This window comes from Corylus avellana, chromosome 7, assembly GCF_965113065.1.
Source record: "Corylus avellana chromosome 7, dhCorAvel1.hap1.2, whole genome shotgun sequence".
NCBI lineage: Eukaryota > Viridiplantae > Streptophyta > Magnoliopsida > Fagales > Betulaceae > Corylus > Corylus avellana.
This window is the reverse complement of record NC_142496.1, coordinates 24458371-24478821: the sequence shown is the minus strand read 5'-3', so window position 1 is coordinate 24478821 and position 20451 is coordinate 24458371. Positions and strand designations below refer to the sequence as shown.

Sequence of the window (20451 nt, the reverse complement as noted above, 5' to 3'; positions counted from 1 at the left end):
TGCTTAAAAAAATTATTTGGTAAACTTTTTAAAAAGCCATTTGTGTTTTCAAATAAACAAATACTCAACATTCTTATTTTGAGAAAGCACTATCATATAATGCGGAGCTAACTTCTTAAAAATAATTAATAGTAAAAAAGAGATTGACTATGCGACCACGAGTAATGCTATGGATAATCTTTTTATTCTATTTTTATCCTCTTAAAGCTGATGTGGCTTTTAAAATCACTGTTAAATTTTAGATGAATCATACTTGAATTTTAATTTAATGGTAATTTTGAAAGTCACATCAACTTTAGGAGAATAAAAAGAGGATAAAAAGATGGTCTCTAGCATTACTCATGCGACCACACTCAATAAATAAAGAAGGATGATGGCGTAACTACCCTTATCTAGTTGTAGTGGTCACGCAAGCACCTTTGATAACAAAAGTGGTTGTAGGTGTTTGCACGACCAATTTTAGATGAGGGGAGGAGAGATGAAATTAAAAATAAATAAATAAATTATATCTTCTCCTCTAGAAGTTAAAAGACTAATTTTAAAGGGTTTATCTCATAAAAAATAAATAGAGAGATTTTAAAGGGTTGTGTGGTTATTTCTCTATTTTTTTCTTAAATCTTTTTGTAAATAATAAGGCATTCAATATACCTTAAACAATTAAGCATTTATTATAAGAATTGTTTGTAAAATGTAAAAAAAAAAGAAAAGAAAGGAGAAGAAGGTATTTTTGGTTTTGAAAAAGCCAAAGACTTTTTTAAATGGATACAGCACGTAATCATGCATAAGTGTGTGCCCACGATGTTCTTTAGATGCCGTTGAAGAAGGGCGATGGAGGTATATAAAATAGGGTGCGAAGCACGGTAACATAATCATAAAAGAGGGACGGTGGGTTCCCGCGAGGGAAACTCGGAACAAACAAGGCGCTTCTTTCTTTCTTTCTTTTTCCACACACAAAGAGAGAATAATAATTATTTTTTTCAACAAAATCTCTCTCTTACGAACCTAAATTATCTCCAATTTCATGGGTCTCGTACGAGTCTAGTAGAAAAGAAATCTGAAAGGCAAAAGAGAAAAGGAGAAATGGAAATGGAGGCAGCGATGGGATTGATGAGAAGAATGCCTCCGAAGCACACGGAGACGGCGCTCTCAGCACTCCTCAGCCTCTTGCCCCACCACTCCTCCGATCTCCTCTCTCAAGTCGACCAGCCTCTCCAGGTTCTCTATCTCTCTCTCTTTCGCATTCCATTACATACAAAAAAGCAACATTTGTCTGTATTTATCTCTTCGATGATTTTTTTATTTTTATTTTTATTCATTTTGGTTTGGCTTGTTAAATCGTGTTTGAATTCAGTTTGTTGAGTTCCATTTCGTTGAGCTTTGTGTTTGTGAAATTGTTAATTGGGGTTTTATAGAGCAGAAGTTAATGGATTGTTGTGTTTTCGTTAGGGTTTGGTATAGTTTGTTTTTATTACTTAATGTTTTGTTGCGGCTATGGTAGAGAGAGGAGCGGAGAAGAAAATTGAATTGTGTTTATACGTATGTGGGATTGAATTGGTTCGTATTATTTAGTTATTGCTAATTAGTTTTTGAAATTCCTGAAATCTGATTCTGAAAAATATTAAATAGAAAAAGAAAAGACTGTAAATTTTGTTTTATTCATTTCTTATACTACCCGACATATGATTTTCAAGTTAAGACTCAGTAATCTACTTTTTGTGTACATTTTTCGAAATAGTTAGTTGTTATTAGGGAGGTTTTGAATGTTGTTTTGCGAACGGTACCAAATACTTCCTTTTTTGATTTTATATATTTTTTTTAACCAAAATTTGTTTTTAGAAATAAGAAATGGTACCACTGATGTTTACTTTTCCCTTCAGTTTGAGAAGGTCATATAGTTTAACATAGCCAACAATTTGGCTAACAAACAACAGATTTTAGGTTTTTCTCGCCCTAAATGGATGCTAACTGAACCAAATCATTGTGCTCAGCTAAAGAGTGGGGAGGTAGCTGGGAGGTTTGCTTTTGTCCGATCAAAATCAAATTCGTGTTAAAAAACTATTGTATGTGACTCAGTAAAGTGGATGTTTTATGGTTCTAGAAGATGAGAATATCACAATGGGTATTTCCTTGTCTTATTTTTATCTCATATCAATTCTTAATCTTTTGATATCTGTAGCTTATGATAAATGCCTTGATATCTGTAGTTTATGATAAATGCCTTGATTGATATCATCTCTCTGATTTCCATTGATTTTGAAGGGTCCTACATTGCAATAGTCGCCTTCTTATGATTTCCTCACTTCTTGTATTGCTTTGCAGTTCTCTTATATACCCCCATCCATCAAGTTTTACTATATAATGATTTAACCTCTTTTAATCAAAGCATCTCTTATCCCTTCAATACTTGAATTTCAAGTAACCGGTCTTCATCTATACTCGTAAATTTGTTTAGCCTTCATGGAAACATATCTGTTTATGTGGGTATCTCAGTGTGTCTGTGCGTAGGTGCATATGTTTGTATCGGTGCAATAGCTTGGAAGTTGCTATTGTAATGTTTTCCATCAGTATTTTCTGATCTGGAGGCTATTGTATTTTTGTTTATGTAGTCTATAATTGAGTGAAATAATACTTGTTCTTTTGGGCCATGCGTTTCATTCTTCCCCATACGAGGAATTTGCTTTTATATTGGGGGATATGGTGTGCCGTATTAACTTGCCACCAACAGCTGTATTGGAGCAAGTTTTATGTGGATGAATAATGTATCAACTTTGTCAATATGCCTACATTGCATCATTTGAAAATATCTTTTGGACTGACTAAACAGGTTTTACGAGACATTGAATCTGGGAAGGAGTTTATTTTGTGTGAATACAACAGAGATGCCGACTCTTATAGGTAGATTCTCAACAATCTGCTTTTTAAGAATTTTGGTTTAGGTTATAGCATGGTAGATTAGTAATCTGAATCTGCACGAGGAAGTGAATCTGCTTGCACATTGTTGGAAAGTTACAATATATGGATATTTGGTTCACAGATCATTGGAGCTCCGAGGACCTTTTTTGTGCAAAAGTCTGTTGAAAGGAGTTTTGGTTTTCAATGAGAGAAACACATTATTGACTTCTAGTCTAAATCATTTGCGACCAACATACATTTTTTGGTTTTTATGGACATTCATCTAATACTATAGAGCTATTTCCACAAATAATTATTTACATGTTTTACCTATAGACATACATGAACCGTTGAATATTTTATGACCAGTGCTGCTATTGTTGTACTCTGGTAACTAAGCATGTCAAATATCCAACAAACCCTACTTCAAGTATTGGGGTGATGAATATGGCTCTTCTTTTTAGAATCCATTTTAGGGTCATAGTTTTCATTTTAGTTAAACGGTTACCTGGTTTTTACCCCATAATTATTTACAGTCTATAAGAAATCCACTGTAAATAGTATTTGTCAAAAAAAAAAATGAAAAAAATTATCTGTAAGTATGGATTTATGTTGTTTTATGTTACTTTATTTCCATGTAGATCACCTTGGTCAAATAAATACCATCCACTGTTGGAGGATGGGGCTCTCCCATCGGTAGAGTTGAGGAAACTTGAAGTTGAAGCGAACGACATCTTTGCAATTTATCGTGACCAGTGAGGTCCTTTACTTACCTCGTCTTTCAGTTTTCTTTTTATTAGTTATTCTTGTGTATAAAAACTTATTGCTGGGTACCTCTACCCAATTTTCTGGTTTTCAAAACAAAACTAAATCAGCTGTATCTTCTATGCAAATTTCTGTATGCAAATTCTCTTGTTCAATCAGTTCTCTTGTTCTGAAAAAATGTAGCAGTTTGATTAACCAATAATTTGGTAGGTACTATGAAGGTGGCATTTCATCAGTTTATATGTGGGAAGATGATAATGAAGGTTTTGTAGGATGCTTTCTGATAAAGAAAGGTAAGTTTTTACCTGAACTGGCAGTCAGCACAGTTTTGTATCTTTTATTGATTTGCTTCTGTTTTTGAGCATGAAGATGGCTCAAAGACAGGGCAGGGTCGAAGGGGTTACCTGCAGGAGGGAGCGTGGGATGCTATACATGTCATTGAGGTAAAGTTTATTTTCCATGGACTGCAGAGTGTAGATGGGGAGATGCAATTGTAATTTTTGCTCCCCCTCTGTCTTCTATCCTTTTTTTCTCTGTACATTTTCCTGTCATTCCTTCCTTCAGCACGCTGCAACTCATATTTATCTAGGTGGGACCAGAGGAGGAAGGAACAGCTCATTACCGCTTAACCAGTACTGTCATGCTATCTTTGACTACAGATAACGAGTCATCAGGCACATTTAGCTTGTCTGGATCAATTAGACGACAGGTACTTCATACTTGATTCTGTTTTATACTGAGGAGTTTAATCTTTGCCCCTGACTTTACATGTTGAAACATTCCCATGAAAATCTGCTGAAGCCAAATGTAAGAGGATTGTACCTTTGTGCCTATTGAGTGAGTGAAATTTATCAGGACAAATTTTTATTTCATTTGCTGGTAATCAGTAAGAGGTTTCAGGTTGGAGATTAGCACCATCTCCCATCCAATAAGTGTTCCTATCTTTGGCTCAGATGATATGAAGGTGGCGTAGTGTGAGTATCCTTTGTATATGCCTTTACCCTCCATTTGGTTCTTGGGTAGTACCAAAAAACCAAGGCTTAAAATGTCTAAAGATGCTCAAGGAGGAATGAAATATTTTTTCCTTTCCTTTACCCTGTATATCGCGAGAACCCCAAAGAGCCTTAGCAACATATTGGTTTGTTGTCTTTCTCAAAGTTAAACAGCCTTAGCACTGAAAGTTATGCCTCAAAAGTAAATTTTCTCTCGTTGTTGCGTGACTATCCTCATGCAAGCATATGTGTAGTTGTTTTGGGTGTCTATGTCTTGGAATATAGTCTTCTCTCCTTGTTGCGTGACTATCCTCATGCAAGTATATGTGTAGTTGTTTTGGGTGTCTTTGTCTTGGAATATAGTCCTTATGGACTGAATCTTCTTTTTTTTTTTTCTTCCTTTTGTAGATGGATATGAACCTCTCAGTTGCAGAGGGCCATCTTTGTAATATGGGAAGGATGATAGAAGAAATGGAGAGTAAGCTGAGGAATTCACTGGATCAGGTATCATGCGTCCCTTTTTAATATTTTTGAGTTTTCCTCTGGATATCGCTGTTCTACTGAACCAAGGATACTTTGTGCCGATGCTAATATGTTCAGTTGTTGTGCACCATGGTTGTTTTGGGCCTTATGGCCTTTGAATCATTTCATACTATAATGAAAGATAAGATAATTTATGGGGTAATTGAGTACATCTACATATTGCTTACTCTACATATTGCAGGTATATTTTGGAAAAACAAAAGAGATGGTTTGCACCTTACGACCACCATCTGAAGTTGTGATGAGACTGCCTGATAGCTGATGCGGGATTCTATGGCATGAGATGGCGAATACTTCAATTCTTTGTATCGACCAAATCTGCTTAACATTGTGTTATTACCAGCACATATATTGCATTTCAAGTGTTGTATTTATTTGGGATCTTATATTAGACAGAGTTTGTGCAATATTAGTAGTAGACCTGTTGCAGACTTAAAAATGTGTTGCTGCGTGTTTGAGAAGATAGATGCTCATCGAATTGGAAACTCCTTTGGCATTCTGTTCATGGTGTTTTCTACGGAGTTTTTTTTTTTTTTTTTTTTGACATATCCACCCAAGAGAAGGAAAATGAGGGATTCAATTGAGCTACCCCTTGAGGACGTTTTCTAGAGAGTTCTGATGACACGAATCAGTCATATCATCAATACTAGAAAGAAAATGGGGTAAAGATAACCCTGCCAGTCAAATTAGTTTCTCTAGTTATTAAGAATTTTGCAATTCATTTACCACATCTTAAATGATTTTGAAGTTCCTGGTGGGTGAGGATTGCCTCCAAAAACAATGTTCCCGGGCATTTGGAAGGCACTCAGTTATTCGAATGCTTCTTATAGAACTGACAATTTTTTATATGGCCAACGAGTTAACGCGAAATTTGTAAGTTTGAGTTTAAAGAATTTAATTTGTTTTACTAAATGGTCTGGATTAAGATCGACTTATATAGACTTATACTTATTCTTTAATGCAATTAAAACTTGCTTTTTTAAGTTTTTACTTTCAAAAAAAAAAAAAAAAAAAGGATTCCAATCTCTTTCTTTTCCCGCATAATTTTACATAATAGAAATGAAATGGGTAAAATTATAAAAAGTCATGTTGTCAAATGTGTATTGTTTGTTTGTTTTAAATTTTATTGGTAGAGTGACAAAGAGCCTCTGTGGATTGATCTCTCTCTTGGGGAGAAATCCAACCAGATCATAAAGTCATTCATAAAGTGTAAATATTCAAAGAAAGTGTTTCGTATTCACTAAAATATACTTGCCCAAAAAGAATAAAAGAATATAGTTGGATCATTGTGAATTTCACAAGGCCAACAGTCAAAAAATTATAAAGCTCATTTGTGTTTTACCCTTTCGAACTAATATTTGAAACCCTCAGCTCGTGTGTAAACACGAATGTCGTATGGAACTGTAAACTGCAAATCAAAGCTCCAACCCCAATCCTAGGTTGAAGGTAGAGCATGGAATGGCTTACATCGACTCCATGGTACAGAAATGCACCTCTCTCGCACACATCAAACAGCTCCAAGCCCATTTCATTACCACCGGCCAATTCCTATTCTGCCCATCCCGCACCAAACTCCTCGAGCTCTGCGCCGTCTCACCCGCCGGTGACCTCTCTTATGCCACCCTCATATTCCGCCAAATCCAAAACCCATCAACCGAGGACTGGAACGCCGTCGTTCGCGGCCTCGCCTCCGGCCCCGAACCCACGAAGGCCATCTCATGGTACCGAACCATGTCGCGCAGGTCCCAAAAAGTGGACGCGCTCACGTGCTCCTTTGCTCTCAAGGCATGTGCACGTGGGCTGGCTCGCTCTGAGGCCATGGAGATACATTCCCAAATAGTGCGCTTTGGGTTCTGTGCGGACTTTCTTTTGAAGACTACTTTGTTGGACGTGTATGCGAAAGCTGGCGATCTTGATTGTGCGGAAAAGGTATTTGATGAAATGGGTGTGAGAGATATTGCCTCGTGGAACGCCTTGATTGCTGGGTTGGCTCAGGGAAGTCGACCCAGTAAAGCTTTAGCGTTGTTTAAAAGAATGACGGTAGAGGGTTGGAAGCCTAATGAAGTCACCGTTCTTGGAGCTCTTTCGGCGTGTTCGCAACTGGGTGTTGAGAAAGAAGGCGAAAAGATTCACGGGTACATCATGGAAGAGAAGCTAGACATGAACGTGATAGTTTGTAATGCAGTTATTGATATGTATGCGAAATGTGGCTTCGTCAATAAAGCGTATCGTGTGTTTGAGCACATGTTCTGTAGAAAGAGTCTTGTTACGTGGAATACCATAATTATGGCGTTTGCTATGTATGGTGATGCACATAAGGCACTTGAGCTTTTTGAGCAAATGGGTCGAGCCAGTGTGCACCCGGATGCTGTATCATATCTTGCTGTGCTATGCGCGTGCAACCATGCAGGCTTAGTGGAAGATGGGGTGCGGTTGTTCGATTCGATGGCTGGTTCTGGGGTTACCCCTAATGTTAAGCATTATGGAAGTGTGGTTGATTTGTTGGGTCGAGCTGGGCGGCTCAAAGAGGCTTATGATATTATAAACTCCATGCCTATGTTTCCCGACGTGGTTCTTTGGCAGAGTTTGCTTGGTGCCAGCAAGACTTATGGGAATGTAGAAATGGCTGAAATTGCATCACGGAAGCTGGTGGAGATGGGGTCTAATAGTTGTGGGGATTTTGTGTTGTTGTCAAATGTTTATGCAGCTCGTGAGAGATGGAATGATGTGGGTAGGGTGAGGGAGGCAATGAAGAATAGGGATGTAAAGAAGATACCAGGATTTAGCTACATTGAAGTGGATGGTGTCATACATAAGTTTGTAAATGGTGATCAGAGCCATTCCAATTGGCGTGATATTTATGCAAAGCTTGATGAGATTAAGTTCAGGATTAAAGCATATGGGTATGTGGCTGAGACTAACTTTGTCTTGCATGATATAGGACAAGAGGAGAAGGAGAATGTATTGTGTTATCACAGCGAGAAGTTAGCTGTGGCTTTTGGTTTGATTAGCACAAGTGAGGGGAACCCAATCCAAGTAATTAAGAACCTTAGGATATGTGGGGATTGCCATATTGTGATTAAACTTATATCAAAGATATATAGCAGGGAAATTATCGTGCGAGATCGAGCTCGATTTCACAGATTTAAAGAAGGTCTGTGTTCTTGCAAAGATTTTTGGTGACATTGATCTTTTCAGAAATTGAACCAATAGTCTGCTTGGTGATTATGAAGGAGGCGGTTCATTGCTTTAAATCAGTGGAAAATTGATGATGAAGGATTTGTAACCTGCTTTTCAGATATAGAAGTCAAACTTTTTACCTAAACCGGAAGCAAGCAGACACAATTTTTGTCTCTTGTACTGATTTTCATTTTTGAGGATGAAAATAGCTCAAGACAGGGCAGGGTAGAAGGGATTATCTGCAGGAGGGAGCATGAGATGCTATACATGTTGTTTAGGTAAACTCCATCCCTAATGGGCTTCTTGGGGTAGATAGGTAGCGAGGTTCATGCAACCCAACCCAACCCAACCCTCCCTGCTTACTTCTTTTTCACTTCTTTTCTTCATATGTTTTCCTGTCGTTTAGTCCTCGCCTGCAATCCTAATTTTTTGCCATTACTATTTACTTTGTTTAACCAGTATTTTCATCAGGCACATCATGTTTCTCTGGATTAATTAGAAGAGCGGTACTTTATTCTTTATTGGGTTTAAAATGAGATTTAAGTCATTCCTCAATGTTTACAATGATTATCTAAAAGCTCTAGAGTGAGGATCTTTCACATGCTGTCTCCGATCTAACTTCAGCCCAACTGCTCGATTGACACACTCGTTGATTATCATATGAGAATCATCAGTGAGAAGACCACTGCTCTTGCCTTTTCGTTGAGAGTTGAGAGTTGAGAGTGCCTTAATCAAAACTTGATAGCACTGTAGAGTAAGCTGAGGAAGCTGAATCTGCTACTGTGTAGTACCAAATTGTAATTCATTTTCACTTCTCTCTGAATATCACTTGGAAAGGTTCAAACATGTCATGTTTTGATGGTTTGATTTTTTTTTTTTTTTTTTGTCATTTCCCATACTGCAGGATCATTTTCGAAAGACAGGAAAGATGGTGTGGAGTCTGTGGACCTTATGACCACTGTTTTATGGAGATGAGACTACCTCATGGCTGATGTGGCATTAAATGACGTATGCAATGGATGATAAAAAATTTTAAAAATAAATAAAAAACAAAAACAAAACAAAAGGGTAAGTTTATCTGAATGTGACTATAATAGCACATACTTACCAGAGGTTAACAAGTTTTTACACCTCATTGTCACAGTAGTACATTTGTACCCTTTTTTTTTTTTTTTAGTAATTCGTTAAGAGGACGAAAAGGAATTGGTGAACCCCTCTTTTATAATAATGGCCAAGAGAGGGATCTCGTGTGTAGGATGATATATAATTTTAGACCTAAGTTCCGAGAACCAACCTTCACTTTTTGATTTTTTTTTACTTATGGAAAAGATACAATATTTATGGAGAATGTTATGAATGATAATTTGTATTCAAAACTATAGTCTTGGGGGGGGGGGGGGGGGGGGAGGGGGGAGAAGGAGACATTTCATAAGAAATATAATTTCAATTTTTTATCAGATTTTTTTAAGAACATAATCTGCTTTATTATAATAATCTTAATTTTTAAGGTTTTCAAACTTGTTTGAGAGAATCTTTTAGTATTTTATTAAGCTTGTTTTGAGATCCTTACTCAAGTTTGATTCAACTATAAAAATTCTAACAGTCACGTCTAATTAGTTTGTATCGGTTTGAAAACCGCACTCGTTGACACCAACTCGCAATTACACAAATATACAAAATCAAGAAAGATACGATTGTCAACAAAGAAGACTAACATATATGTGTAGAGTCGTAAAACAGGAACGTAAAGCTCACCAACACCGAGTTAAAACTAATACCACCTCATCCCTCCAAGCAAAAGTAAAAAAGGCAAGATATGTGAAGCAAAACATTCACCATTTGTAGGTCAAAACATTAAACTAAGTGGCAAAATAGGGTTAGCCAACCACATCGGACCCAAAGCTTCAAGCTTTTGCATCAGGCTCGCCACCAGATTCACCACCAAGAGAAGCTTTTGCATCAGGCTCACCACCAGCAGGTGGTGCTTGTTCAATATTTTCCTCCTCTGTGTCACTCTCGTCTTCTTCTGAAAAACGGAGAGGACACTTCAGATCATTTTTAATTAAACAAAGAAAATCTAAATCTAAAATCCAGTCTTTAAGATAACGTTTAAATGAGAGGAATACTATGTAGCTGAATTTTGAAACTTACCATAATCCCTGCCAGCAGCACCAGCGTCCAAGCCTTCACCACCACCCATATTCAGCTTCTGGAAAAGAGGGGCACAAGAAGTTTGCATAAGTTTTAAGAAATACAACATATATATATATATATATATATATATATATATATATATATATATATAACATAATGATACTTAAGTGAAGATATTCGCACTCACAGAAAAATCAAAGTCGCCAAAGTCCATATCAGTTCCAGCTGGAAACCAAAATGCACGAACCAATTAATTGAAGTTTTGTCAAGAAATTTTAACAGCATGAACAACAATATCTAAAGTAAAGATAAGAGAAACACTCACGTTTTTTTTCCGGCTCCTCATCTTCATCAACCCATTTATCCCAATCAACTTTCAAGAAAATAGGAGGTCTCCCCTGCTGCTTCAACAATCTGCTCCACCACTTGTTCTCAGCCTTTTTCACTAGGTAGCATATATTTCTCAAGCCAATGTTAGCCTTGCTCTCCTGCAAACTGTCATATTAATACAAAACTTGTCCAATAGAATGAAATTAGAAAAAAGAGAAATGGTTATGATTTGGGTCATACATTTACATCAACTTTGTCATACAGATCTATGTCAACTTCATACGGTATCTTTTCTGCTCCACTGGTAGCAGAGAAGAAAAATTTTCCTTCAGGCTCTAGTTTAAGCTTCACATCCTGGGCATCAGGCAAGTCTATAGTAATGAAAACCTGATCAGACCTCTGGGCCCATTTCACAGAAGGATGACGGCTGAAAGTTGGAGATTAAAATAAGTTAGAGAAGAACAAAAAATTGTTTATACAAAACTTCATTATTTTATTTCTATTTTTTATAAGTAGAACAACTTCTTCATTATTTATTAAAAAAGATAGTCTTTAACATCTGTCATCAACTCCACCTCTTTTCATCTGTTTTATTATTACCAACATAGCCTAGCTTTGTGGATCGGTCTAAAGTGGAGCACCATAATATGGCAGTGATTATGAAGGAGTATTGTGTAGTGAATGAAGAAAAGCAGGCCATAGAAAATTAAGAAAGAAGCAGAGATGACACAGAGAATGATACTATTATCTTCTTGATTTGATTATAGCAGACATTTTAAAAAACCCTTTGAGCTAGAGGAGGCAAACAAGTAGCAAGAAGCAAAGCTGCAGGCAAGAGGAAATATTTCTCAGACTGCAAATACAAACTAAGTCTTCAAATTGTAGCATGTTTTCTATGTTGCAGCGTACTCATGGATCAGTATCATTTTGTATTACAACTACTACACTTACCAGCTACAGCTACCATGCTAAGAAGAGATTTGTGTTGAATATAGGGGTAATATTCTTTTAGATGACTCTTCTTCAAATGGTGACAACCAAAGGGCTGGCACATAACACCATTTTGTTCGATTGAATAAATCTATCAATCAAATTTTCTGCGTTCAGATTCAACAATTCAACAGGAACAAGTTATATGACACAATAATCCAAGTGCAGTACAAGTGTGATAGGTCAGGTAGATAAGGTATAACTAGGGCTATTTAATTACTTTAACACTAAGCATTTAGTTCAATACTTTACCAAAAAAAAAAAAAAAAATGAATATACTTATCTCTCTGCATCAGTGCAGCAATTTACAGAGATGGTGGGATCAAATTCCAAATTTTGCAAACAAAATCAGTGAAAAGCAAACAAACACACAGGCGCACACACATCCGCCCATTATGCAACATAAAAATATGCAATCTTACGGTTCATAGCATGTAGAATTTATAGATAATAGTTTAGAAATTTCACCATCACGTGGAACCCCCGACTCAACTCTAATGAACCAAAAGTTCTCACCACTATACAGAGTATCAGCTTTAATTTAGGAAATGAACTTAAACCCTAACCCTCTGTTTGGTTTCTTGGAAGAAAATAGTAGAAAAATGCTAGAAAACAACACGAAACTAGGAATCTCCTCTCTGTTTCATTTCCTTCCATTTTCTCAGCGGTCAAATGTTAATAAAATCAAACTCATCTCACCACAATCAACTCAAACCACAAACCTCTGTTTGCTTGCCTAGAAACAAAAAATATCAATAAACATATATCAAGAGAAAAACAAAATAAAAAGAACTCGGTATAGCTGAGGCAGCTGTGAAATTCAACCGATTCTTTCTCAATAACCAAACAGAGCCACAAACTCACTGCCCTGACTACATCCAATCTTAGGGTTTCCACAACCTTCGAAAGAAAATTAACGAAAAAACATAAAAGCGTGAAGAACCACACCTCATCTTCGCGGTTTCAGCAAAAACCACAGACGCTCAGAGAATCTTTTCGATCGCACAGAGAGCGAGAGCCGAGGAGCAGAGTCGGAGATATAGAAGGAATATGCAAAGAGTATATCAAAGGGCTTTAGAGTTGAGTGCAAAATATAAAGGGTTTTAGAGGAGTATATCAACGGCTTTTACTGTGTTTCACTAACAGTCATCTATTTAAAATTATCATTTTATCAAAATTTAATAATAATTAATTATAAATTCAATAATAATTTTAATAACTACAAATAAGACACGAGAATTACTTTTTAGTTATTTTATTTAACGAATTATTATTTTTATTTTTATTTTGTGAGTATTTTATTTAACAAACTTTGTCGCTTTAAAGGCGGTAAAGCGTGCTCTAAGATTCTTCTTTTGAGCTCTGGGCGGCATTGAGGATTTTTGGGAGAGTGAGATATTTTTGTAGACCGAGGATTGAAGAAGAGCAATCTCCCTTGTCAGGGTAGTTTGGTCATCCATGCCGAGCATGAGGGTGGTCTATGCCGGGCATGAGGTGGCTCAATTATGCAGCACGACTTAGTGTGCTGTAAAGATGAACAACAAGAAAATGTCTGTTTTTAGTCTTTTCTGTTATGGCGTGGCCGTCTGTCGGCGTCCCTTTTCTGGCCTATTGCATCGCAGTTTCTGTTCCGCTTACAAAGATTTCTTCGGATTTCTTTGTTTTGCCTATATTAGCAGCCCTTTGTGGCTGCATTGGTAGTTTTATAGGGCCGGGTCATTCTTTGTCCCATTCCCTCTTGTTACCTTGTTTGGTTTTCAATTCTTGTTTCTGCTTTGCTTTTAGGTTTGGTTGGGGCTGTTGTTTGGGTTGGCCACCCACCTTGTAATTCCCCGTTTCCTTTATTTGCTTATAAAAAAAAAAAAAAAAAAAAAAAAAAAAAAAAAACAAGAAAGAATGGATAAATATTTCTAGATTTTGAGTCTATTAAAGATTTAAGAAATCTTTTCAAAACGGTAAATTCTATATAGGATTTGAAGGAAAAGTATGAAGAAACTCAATTCTAAGTATTTTTATTGATAAAAACTGATTCATAAACAAAAGCTACGTTCTTGGGTCTATAAAACATGTATATATAGGCCCTAAAACCCTAAACATAATTATAATACGAAATAAAGTCGGATTGTAATTCTACGATGGCCGTCCGAACGATCACTGAAATAAAACATGAAAACTGTAAATAAACATAGGCGTCCAGACGGTCTTCAGACGAGGTCCTCGGGTTTAGGCCCGTCCGAACTGTTGCAAACGAGGCTCTCTAATCTACATCATTCTTCCCAAGTTGGAGAGAATTCGTCCTCGAATTCGGATGGTTCTTTTCACGGTCATTCGGGTGCCCTGTCAACTCATTCCATTCTCATTTCCTCAAGATCAAGACAAGGCAACACCCCACAAGAATCGTGATGCTCTTAATCATCCGAAGACTATGATGATTATTTTGAAGGACTCACATGCCACCTTGCAATACGTTAGGCTTGCCGTGCTTCCCTTGTACCTTTCCCCTTCTACATGCCATGAAAATACTCAAAAATGGGTCAGTCGTTGTCTCCCTTGTGAACATGTAATTCTCCTTAACCGCATAAAACTCATCACAATCATTGTTATGAGAATTTAACAAAATATCGTTTAAACCAAGGAAATCAACATAACCAATTCCTTCATCATTAAAACTAGGTTAGAATCTGCGCATAGCGCGGGATTATTCATTATAATTTGATTTAAAATTTAAAAACACATCTCCATTGTATTTTTTATTATAGGTCAAAAAAATTGTGTAAAAAAATCTATCATGCCTATTTCAATAAAAACAAAAACAAAAAAAATACAAAAGGTTATTCAACAGTATATTGTTGAACATAGTGACACAATTACACATAAGTTTGCATGAATATATAAATCACATAAAAATATACTATCATAAGAACCATATATAATTTTAGTTTTAATCCATATAAATTAAAACATATTAAAAAATTCCTATATGTGTAATTTAAAATCAGCTGGAATGGGTTAAAACATAAGACCTTTAAATCATAAGACCCATAAAACATATTAAAATATTTATTCTCATAGGAGTAGTTGTATTTCTTTCATCTAAGAAAGAGATAAAAAATCGTAGAAAGAATATTGGAAAACAAAAAAACATAATGAACAACAAAGTCGATTAAATTTACAAAAGAACAATAAGAAATTTGAATGAAAAATAATATATAAATTAGAACAGAAAAAAAAGGAAAGAGTAACCCTAAACCTATAAATAAATGTCGAGTGAGGTGTAATACCTATTATATTTCAATACAAATAAAAATCATAAAATTCTGAACATTTAAAAAGTAATACAAAGTAAAATAACAAATTTATTTTATTTTTTTATTTTATTTTTTATTTTTTTATTTTTTTATGGATACAAAAAATCTTTCACTCAATATTTAATGCAATCAAATAAATCATTTCAATCATCCCTTAATCTAAAAAATAAATTAAAACAACCTAAATTCGTCCCCATATGTGTAGTTTAAAATGAAAAGCATAAAGAAAAAAAAAAAAAAAAACGAAAACTAATAGAAAATTAGAAAAGAAAAAAAAAAAAAAAAAAAGAAGGCAAGAAAACATGAATTTTGATTATCAAAGTATTAATATAAAATTAGCATAAAATTTTAATATTTTTAGTGTACACCTATTATATTTTAATACAAATAAAACTCATAATTCTGAACATTCAAAAAAGCAAATGAAAAAAAAAAAAAAAAAAAAAAAACATTCAAATGAAGAATAGCTGAATACCCACAAAAAAAAAAAAGCTGAACAAAAAATTTCACAAAACAAAACGGAAACATATTCATCTCTACCTAATCTCTAATTTAAAACGGTGTTTGGTACAAAAAAAATTTAAAGAAACAAACTAAAGATAATCAATTTACAATTGCTAAAAATTTATACATAAAAGCACAAAGATACATTCATCTCGAATATCTCATACATTAATCATAGTTTGAAGTCACATATATTTCTATGAAACTGATCAAATAAATTTTGTGCAACCGTTACCTTTTATAGGAAAGAGTTTTGAAACGTTGTTGCCGTATAAGGAGAGACATGAGTTTAGAGTGAGAGAGATTGACGTGATTTAGGGTAAGAGAGATAAATGTGTGTTAATAAAACGAAAGGTCAAAAGGAATTAATTAAGGAAAAATTGTGTTGTAATAAAAGGAGAGATACAATCTCTACCTAATCTCTAATTTAAAATGGTGTTTGGTACAAAAAAATTCTAAAGAAACAAACTAAAGATAATCAATTTACAATTGCTAAAAATTTATACATAAAAGCACAAAGATACATTCATCTCGAATATCTCATACCTTAATCATAGTTTGAAGTCACATATATTTCTATGAAACTGATCAAATAAACTTTGTGCAACTGTTAACTTTTATAGGAAAGTGTTTTGAAACGTTGTTGGCAGGAGATGATGAATTTAGAGTGAGAGAAACCGACGTGATTTAGGGTGGAAGAGATAAATGTGAGTTAATAAAACGAAAGGTCAAAAGGAATTAATTAAGGAAAAATTGTGTTTTAATAAAGGGGGAGATATTAATGCATTAAGACACTTACTTTATTAAAAAAAAATAGTGATTTAGGGTGAGAGAGATAAACGTGAGTTAATAAAAAGAAGGGAAAATTACAGTTTACCCCCTCAAAGTTGACAGCGTTTTTCAATTCGAACACCAAAGTTTCAATTTTTGCAATCCACCCCTCCAAAGTTTCAAATTTTTGCAATTTGACCAATTTTATCTAAAACTTCCCATATTGCCCCTAATTTTTATTTTTTTATTTTTTATAAAAAAATTTTTAAAAAAATTCAGGGTGGCCGTAGCCACCCTTTTGGTCATCTGGTAATTTTTGCAACCCCAAATTTGTTTTCGTTTTCATAAAAAATAAAAAATAAAAAAATAAAATCAGGGGCAATATGGAAATTTTGGGATGATATTGGTCGAATTGAAAAAAAATGAAACTTTGTGGGGGTGGATTGCAAAAATTGAAACTTTGATGTTCGAATTGAAAAACGCTGTTAACTTTGGGGGGGTAAACTGTAATTTTCCCTAAAAAGAAAGGTCAAAAGGAATTAATTAAGGAAAAATCGTACACTTAATTCATCAAAAAAAAAAATAGAAAAAGGAAAAACCCCTTTCAATATTTGCACGGTTCAATTATTAAAAATTATGAATAAAAATTTTTTTAAAAAAATATATATATATGGACACGTGAGTTATGCGAGGTAGAAAGGGGTTTATGGCTATAAAATTGGACATGAGCAAGGCATATGATAGAGTGGAATGGAGATTCCTCGAAGCAGTTATGTGTAAATTGGGTTTTGCAAAAAAATGGATTGAGCTAATCATAATGTGTGTGACGACGGTGAATTATGCGGTTGTTGTGAACGGGTAACCGTATGGGTCCATAAAACCGGAGAGGGGTATAAGGCAAGGAGACCCAATCTCACCTTATCTCTTTATTTTGTGTGCGGAGGCGTTAAGTTCTCTTTTGACAAAAGCTAACGGAGAGGGGGTTTTGACCGGGGTCCCTACTTCCAAAAGGGGTCCTCGAATAAGCCATCTTTTCTTCGCAGACGATAGTCTTCTATTTTGTAGGTCAAGTATTTCACAATGGAATTTTTTGACGATGGTACTTCGCAGTTATGAGGAGGCATCGGGTCAACGCCTCAATAATAATAAAACATCCATCTTCTTTAGTAGAAATACTTCCGTGGAAGACAAGGAAGCTATTTTGGGGGTCGCGGGTATTTCAGCTATACAAAGTTTTCACACTTATTTGGGTCTCCCAGTCTTGGTGGGAAAATCTAGATTTAAAGCTTTCCGAGGTCTCATTGACCGAGTTAGAAAGCGTTTATCGGACTGGAAATTGAAGTTTTTATCTCAAGCCGGAAAGGAGATTTTACTCAAAGCGGTTGTGCAAGCTATTCCCGCTTATTGTATGAGTCTTTTCCTCCTCCCGAAAACTTTATGTGCAGAAATTAATTCGCTTATGCGCAATTTTTGGTGGAGTCAAAATGGGAAAGAGTCTGGGGTAAATTGGATGAGTTGGGGACATATGAGTCACCCTAAATCTTCCGGAGGAATGGGATTTCGTGATTTTACATGTTTTAATAAAGCTCTTTTGGCTAAACAAAGTTGGAGACTTTGGAATCACCCGGACAGTTTAGTGGCTAATGTTATGAAATACAAATATTATCCTGAGACTTCCTTTTTGGAGGCTAGAGTGGGAAGAAGGCCATCTTTTGCCTGGAGAAGCATCAATCGTTCATGTGATCTCCTTAAAGAGGGATTGGTGTGGAGAATTGGAGATGGGTCTACGGTTAGGATCTGGAAGGACAAGTGGCTTCCTACCCCTACCACATATCGTATCACCTCTCCGCCTAGCTTGCTGGACCCGGATGCTACGGTAAATGAATTATTTGTAGGGGATCCCAAATGGTGGAACGATAATCTTCTGACATCTCTTTTTTCACCGGAGGAAGTCCGCCTGATTCTGTTTATTCCACCTAGCTGTACAAACCAACCGGATACACTTATTTGGAGGGGCTCTGCTACTGGGCGGTTTACTGTTAGAAGTGCGTATTATATACAGAAGGAAATCGATAGTCGAGGGAAGGCGGAAAGCTCAGTCTAGGAGGAGGAGTCCAAGGTATTTTGGAAGAAATTGTGGGCTTTACCAATTCCAAATCCAGAGAAAATTTTTTGTGGCGAGCCAGTCATGACATTCTTCCTACTAAGGAGAACTTGCGTCGACGATCCATCATCTCTGACTCATCATGCCCATTTTGTGGATTGGCGGAGGAGATTGTTTTTCACATTCTCTGGCAGTGCCCGTCTGCCATGGATGTATGGAGTATGGGTAATCGAAGAATACAGAAGTGCTCTTTCTCTGACCCAAGCTTCAAACAAGTTTTCATGAGCTTGTTGGATAAATGTGATCAGGAGGAACTTGTGCAATTTGCTGGGTTAGCCAGACGCATCTGGTTGAGAAGAAACGAAGTTGTTTTTGGAGGGAAGATGTCTTCCCCCCACACTTTGCTCCAGACAACACTGAGGGCAGTTACAGAGTACCAGCAGGTCCAGCAAGTTCAGGAGTCGCCTCAGATCGCAACTGTGGAACTATCTCCAATTCACTGGCTAGCTCCTCGACAGGGATGGGTTAAGGCAAATTGGGATGCATCATTAGCGGCTGAACGGGGTATAATAGGGTGTGCGATGGTGGTTCGGGACTTTATGGGGAAGATGATTGTGGCCAAATGCATGACTCGTCCGGGATGTCCTGTTCCTAAGGTGGCAGAAGCACTAGCGGCTTTGATGGCAATTAAATGGTGCAAAGAGTTGGGGTTTTTACAGGTCCATTTTGAAGGGGACGCTAAAGTAGTCGTGGAGGCGGTGAATCAGGGCGAGGTGGACAGAAGCAACATGGGCCATGTGCTGGAGGATATCAAGATGGAGCTCTGTTCTGTTCCACAGTGGCAGATGTCGTTTGTTAAGCGTGAAGGTAATAATGTAGCCCACGTGTTAGCTAAACATGCATTACAGCATGAGGTGATCAATATGTGGGTAGACCCTCCGAACTGTATTCGGGAACTGTTATTGCTGGAGCAATTTGCTCTAGCTTCTTGATTCTATAATGAGAAGTTGATAACAATTATTCAAAAAAAAAAAAAAAAAAAAGGTCAAAAGGAATTAATTAAGAAAAAATTGTACACTTAATTCATTAAAAAAAAATAGAAAAAGGAAAAACCCTTTCAATATTTGCACGGTTCAATTATTAAAAATCATGAGTAAAAAAATTTAAAATTTAAAGAAAATATTGTTGGTGTGAAAAAAAAAAGGTTATAATTTCATTTATATTACTTGTTTCCTTATTTGATTCAAACATTAATAATACTTAATTTATTGAATAATTTATGTATGGAAAACTCGGAAAAGGATCCTCTCCATTTCAAAATCCCTCCATTTCCTCCATTTAGTGTATTTTGAAGGGTATTGCATTTAATGCACTACCATTATTAAAACTTTTTGACAACACTACCCTTCAAAATGCACTAAATTGAAGAAATGGAGGGATTTTTAATAATACTTAATTTATTGAATAATTTATGTATGGAAAACTCTTGAAATATAATCAACACAATTAATTACGCTAATTAATGACCAGAGGTTGAAAAAAAAAAAACACGGTTTAGATATTAAAAACATGGACATGTGTTGCAATTTTAAGCACTCTTAGATATTAAAAAACATAGACATGTGTCGCAATTCTAAGCACTCTTTACGTCAAAACTCGGCTTTAATATATATATATGATTAGGCAGTTCACCTGGAAGGTCTTCATCAGCCTCATGATGTTCAGAAACCACATCAGAATCTGCAATACCATCCGCAGATCCTCCCTCTTCCAATATTGGGTTATCTTCTTCGGGGTAGAGGCCACCAAACATGGTAATAAACCAATTTGCTACATACTCTCCCTCTTAGTCAGATGGTAAGGGTCTTTCCTTAGGATCTCGACGGCGCTAGTAATAATCCCCTATATCATTACGTGG

General features: G+C 35.9%; 4 protein-coding genes across 5 annotated transcripts; 3 read left to right on the top strand and 1 right to left on the bottom strand.

Annotated features, from left to right (window-relative positions):
- The first annotated feature begins 891 nt into the window (after positions 1-891).
- CPB (Subunits of heterodimeric actin filament capping protein Capz superfamily) lies at positions 892-5691 on the top strand. The gene is made up of 8 exons (XM_059597710.2): positions 892-1215; positions 2825-2895; positions 3534-3647; positions 3868-3950; positions 4027-4100; positions 4247-4366; positions 5058-5153; positions 5374-5691. Exons 1-8 carry the CDS (start codon positions 1081-1083, stop codon positions 5452-5454), a joined length of 774 nt encoding a protein of 257 aa, XP_059453693.1. The 5' UTR covers positions 892-1080; the 3' UTR covers positions 5455-5691.
- An 832-nt stretch (positions 5692-6523) lies between these two features.
- LOC132184511 (Tetratricopeptide repeat (TPR)-like superfamily protein) lies at positions 6524-9402 on the top strand. Of its 2 annotated transcripts, none has more exons than XM_059598167.2 (2): positions 6524-8650; positions 9277-9402. In XM_059598167.2, the coding sequence occupies exon 1, from the start codon at positions 6651-6653 to the stop codon at positions 8373-8375; it is 1725 nt and encodes a 574-aa protein (XP_059454150.2). In that variant the 5' UTR covers positions 6524-6650; the 3' UTR covers positions 8376-8650; positions 9277-9402. The 2 variants fall into 2 exon arrangements, with proteins under 2 accessions (XP_059454150.2, XP_059454149.2); XM_059598166.2 differs by having other exon boundaries at positions 6524-9169.
- A 664-nt stretch (positions 9403-10066) lies between these two features.
- Positions 10067-12941, bottom strand: LOC132184654 (co-chaperone protein p23-1). The gene is made up of 6 exons (XM_059598372.2): positions 12795-12941; positions 11097-11283; positions 10852-11014; positions 10714-10751; positions 10524-10581; positions 10067-10398 (listed from the first exon to the last, which is right to left on the bottom strand). The coding sequence occupies exons 1-6, from the start codon at positions 12797-12799 to the stop codon at positions 10277-10279; spliced, it is 573 nt and encodes a 190-aa protein (XP_059454355.2). The 5' UTR covers positions 12800-12941; the 3' UTR covers positions 10067-10276.
- A 5798-nt stretch (positions 12942-18739) lies between these two features.
- On the top strand, positions 18740-19525 carry LOC148584707 (uncharacterized). Its single transcript, XM_088518585.1, has one exon. The coding sequence runs from the start codon at positions 18740-18742 to the stop codon at positions 19523-19525; it is 786 nt and encodes a 261-aa protein (XP_088374711.1).
- The last annotated feature ends 926 nt before the right edge of the window (positions 19526-20451 follow it).

Bases quoted from the DNA above. Each gene is read 5' to 3' on its own strand.
- LOC132184654 (XM_059598372.2), bottom strand. The intron at 11,015-11,096 runs GTATGACCCAAA...GACAGTTTGCAG, and splicing joins ATGACAAAGTTGATGTAAAT to GAGAGCAAGGCTAACATTGG. The intron at 10,582-10,713 runs GTGAGTGCGAAT...CCTCTTTTCCAG, and splicing joins TTGGCGACTTTGATTTTTCT to AAGCTGAATATGGGTGGTGG.
- CPB (XM_059597710.2), top strand. From the start codon at position 1,081: ATGGAAATGGAGGCAGCGATGGGATTGATGAGAAGAATGCCTCCGAAG. The intron at 1,216-2,824 runs GTTCTCTATCTC...CTGACTAAACAG, and splicing joins AAGTCGACCAGCCTCTCCAG to GTTTTACGAGACATTGAATC. The intron at 4,101-4,246 runs GTAAAGTTTATT...ATATTTATCTAG, and splicing joins ATGCTATACATGTCATTGAG to GTGGGACCAGAGGAGGAAGG.
- LOC132184511 (XM_059598167.2), top strand. From the start codon at position 6,651: ATGGCTTACATCGACTCCATGGTACAGAAATGCACCTCTCTCGCACAC.
- LOC148584707 (XM_088518585.1), top strand. From the start codon at position 18,740: ATGGATGTATGGAGTATGGGTAATCGAAGAATACAGAAGTGCTCTTTC.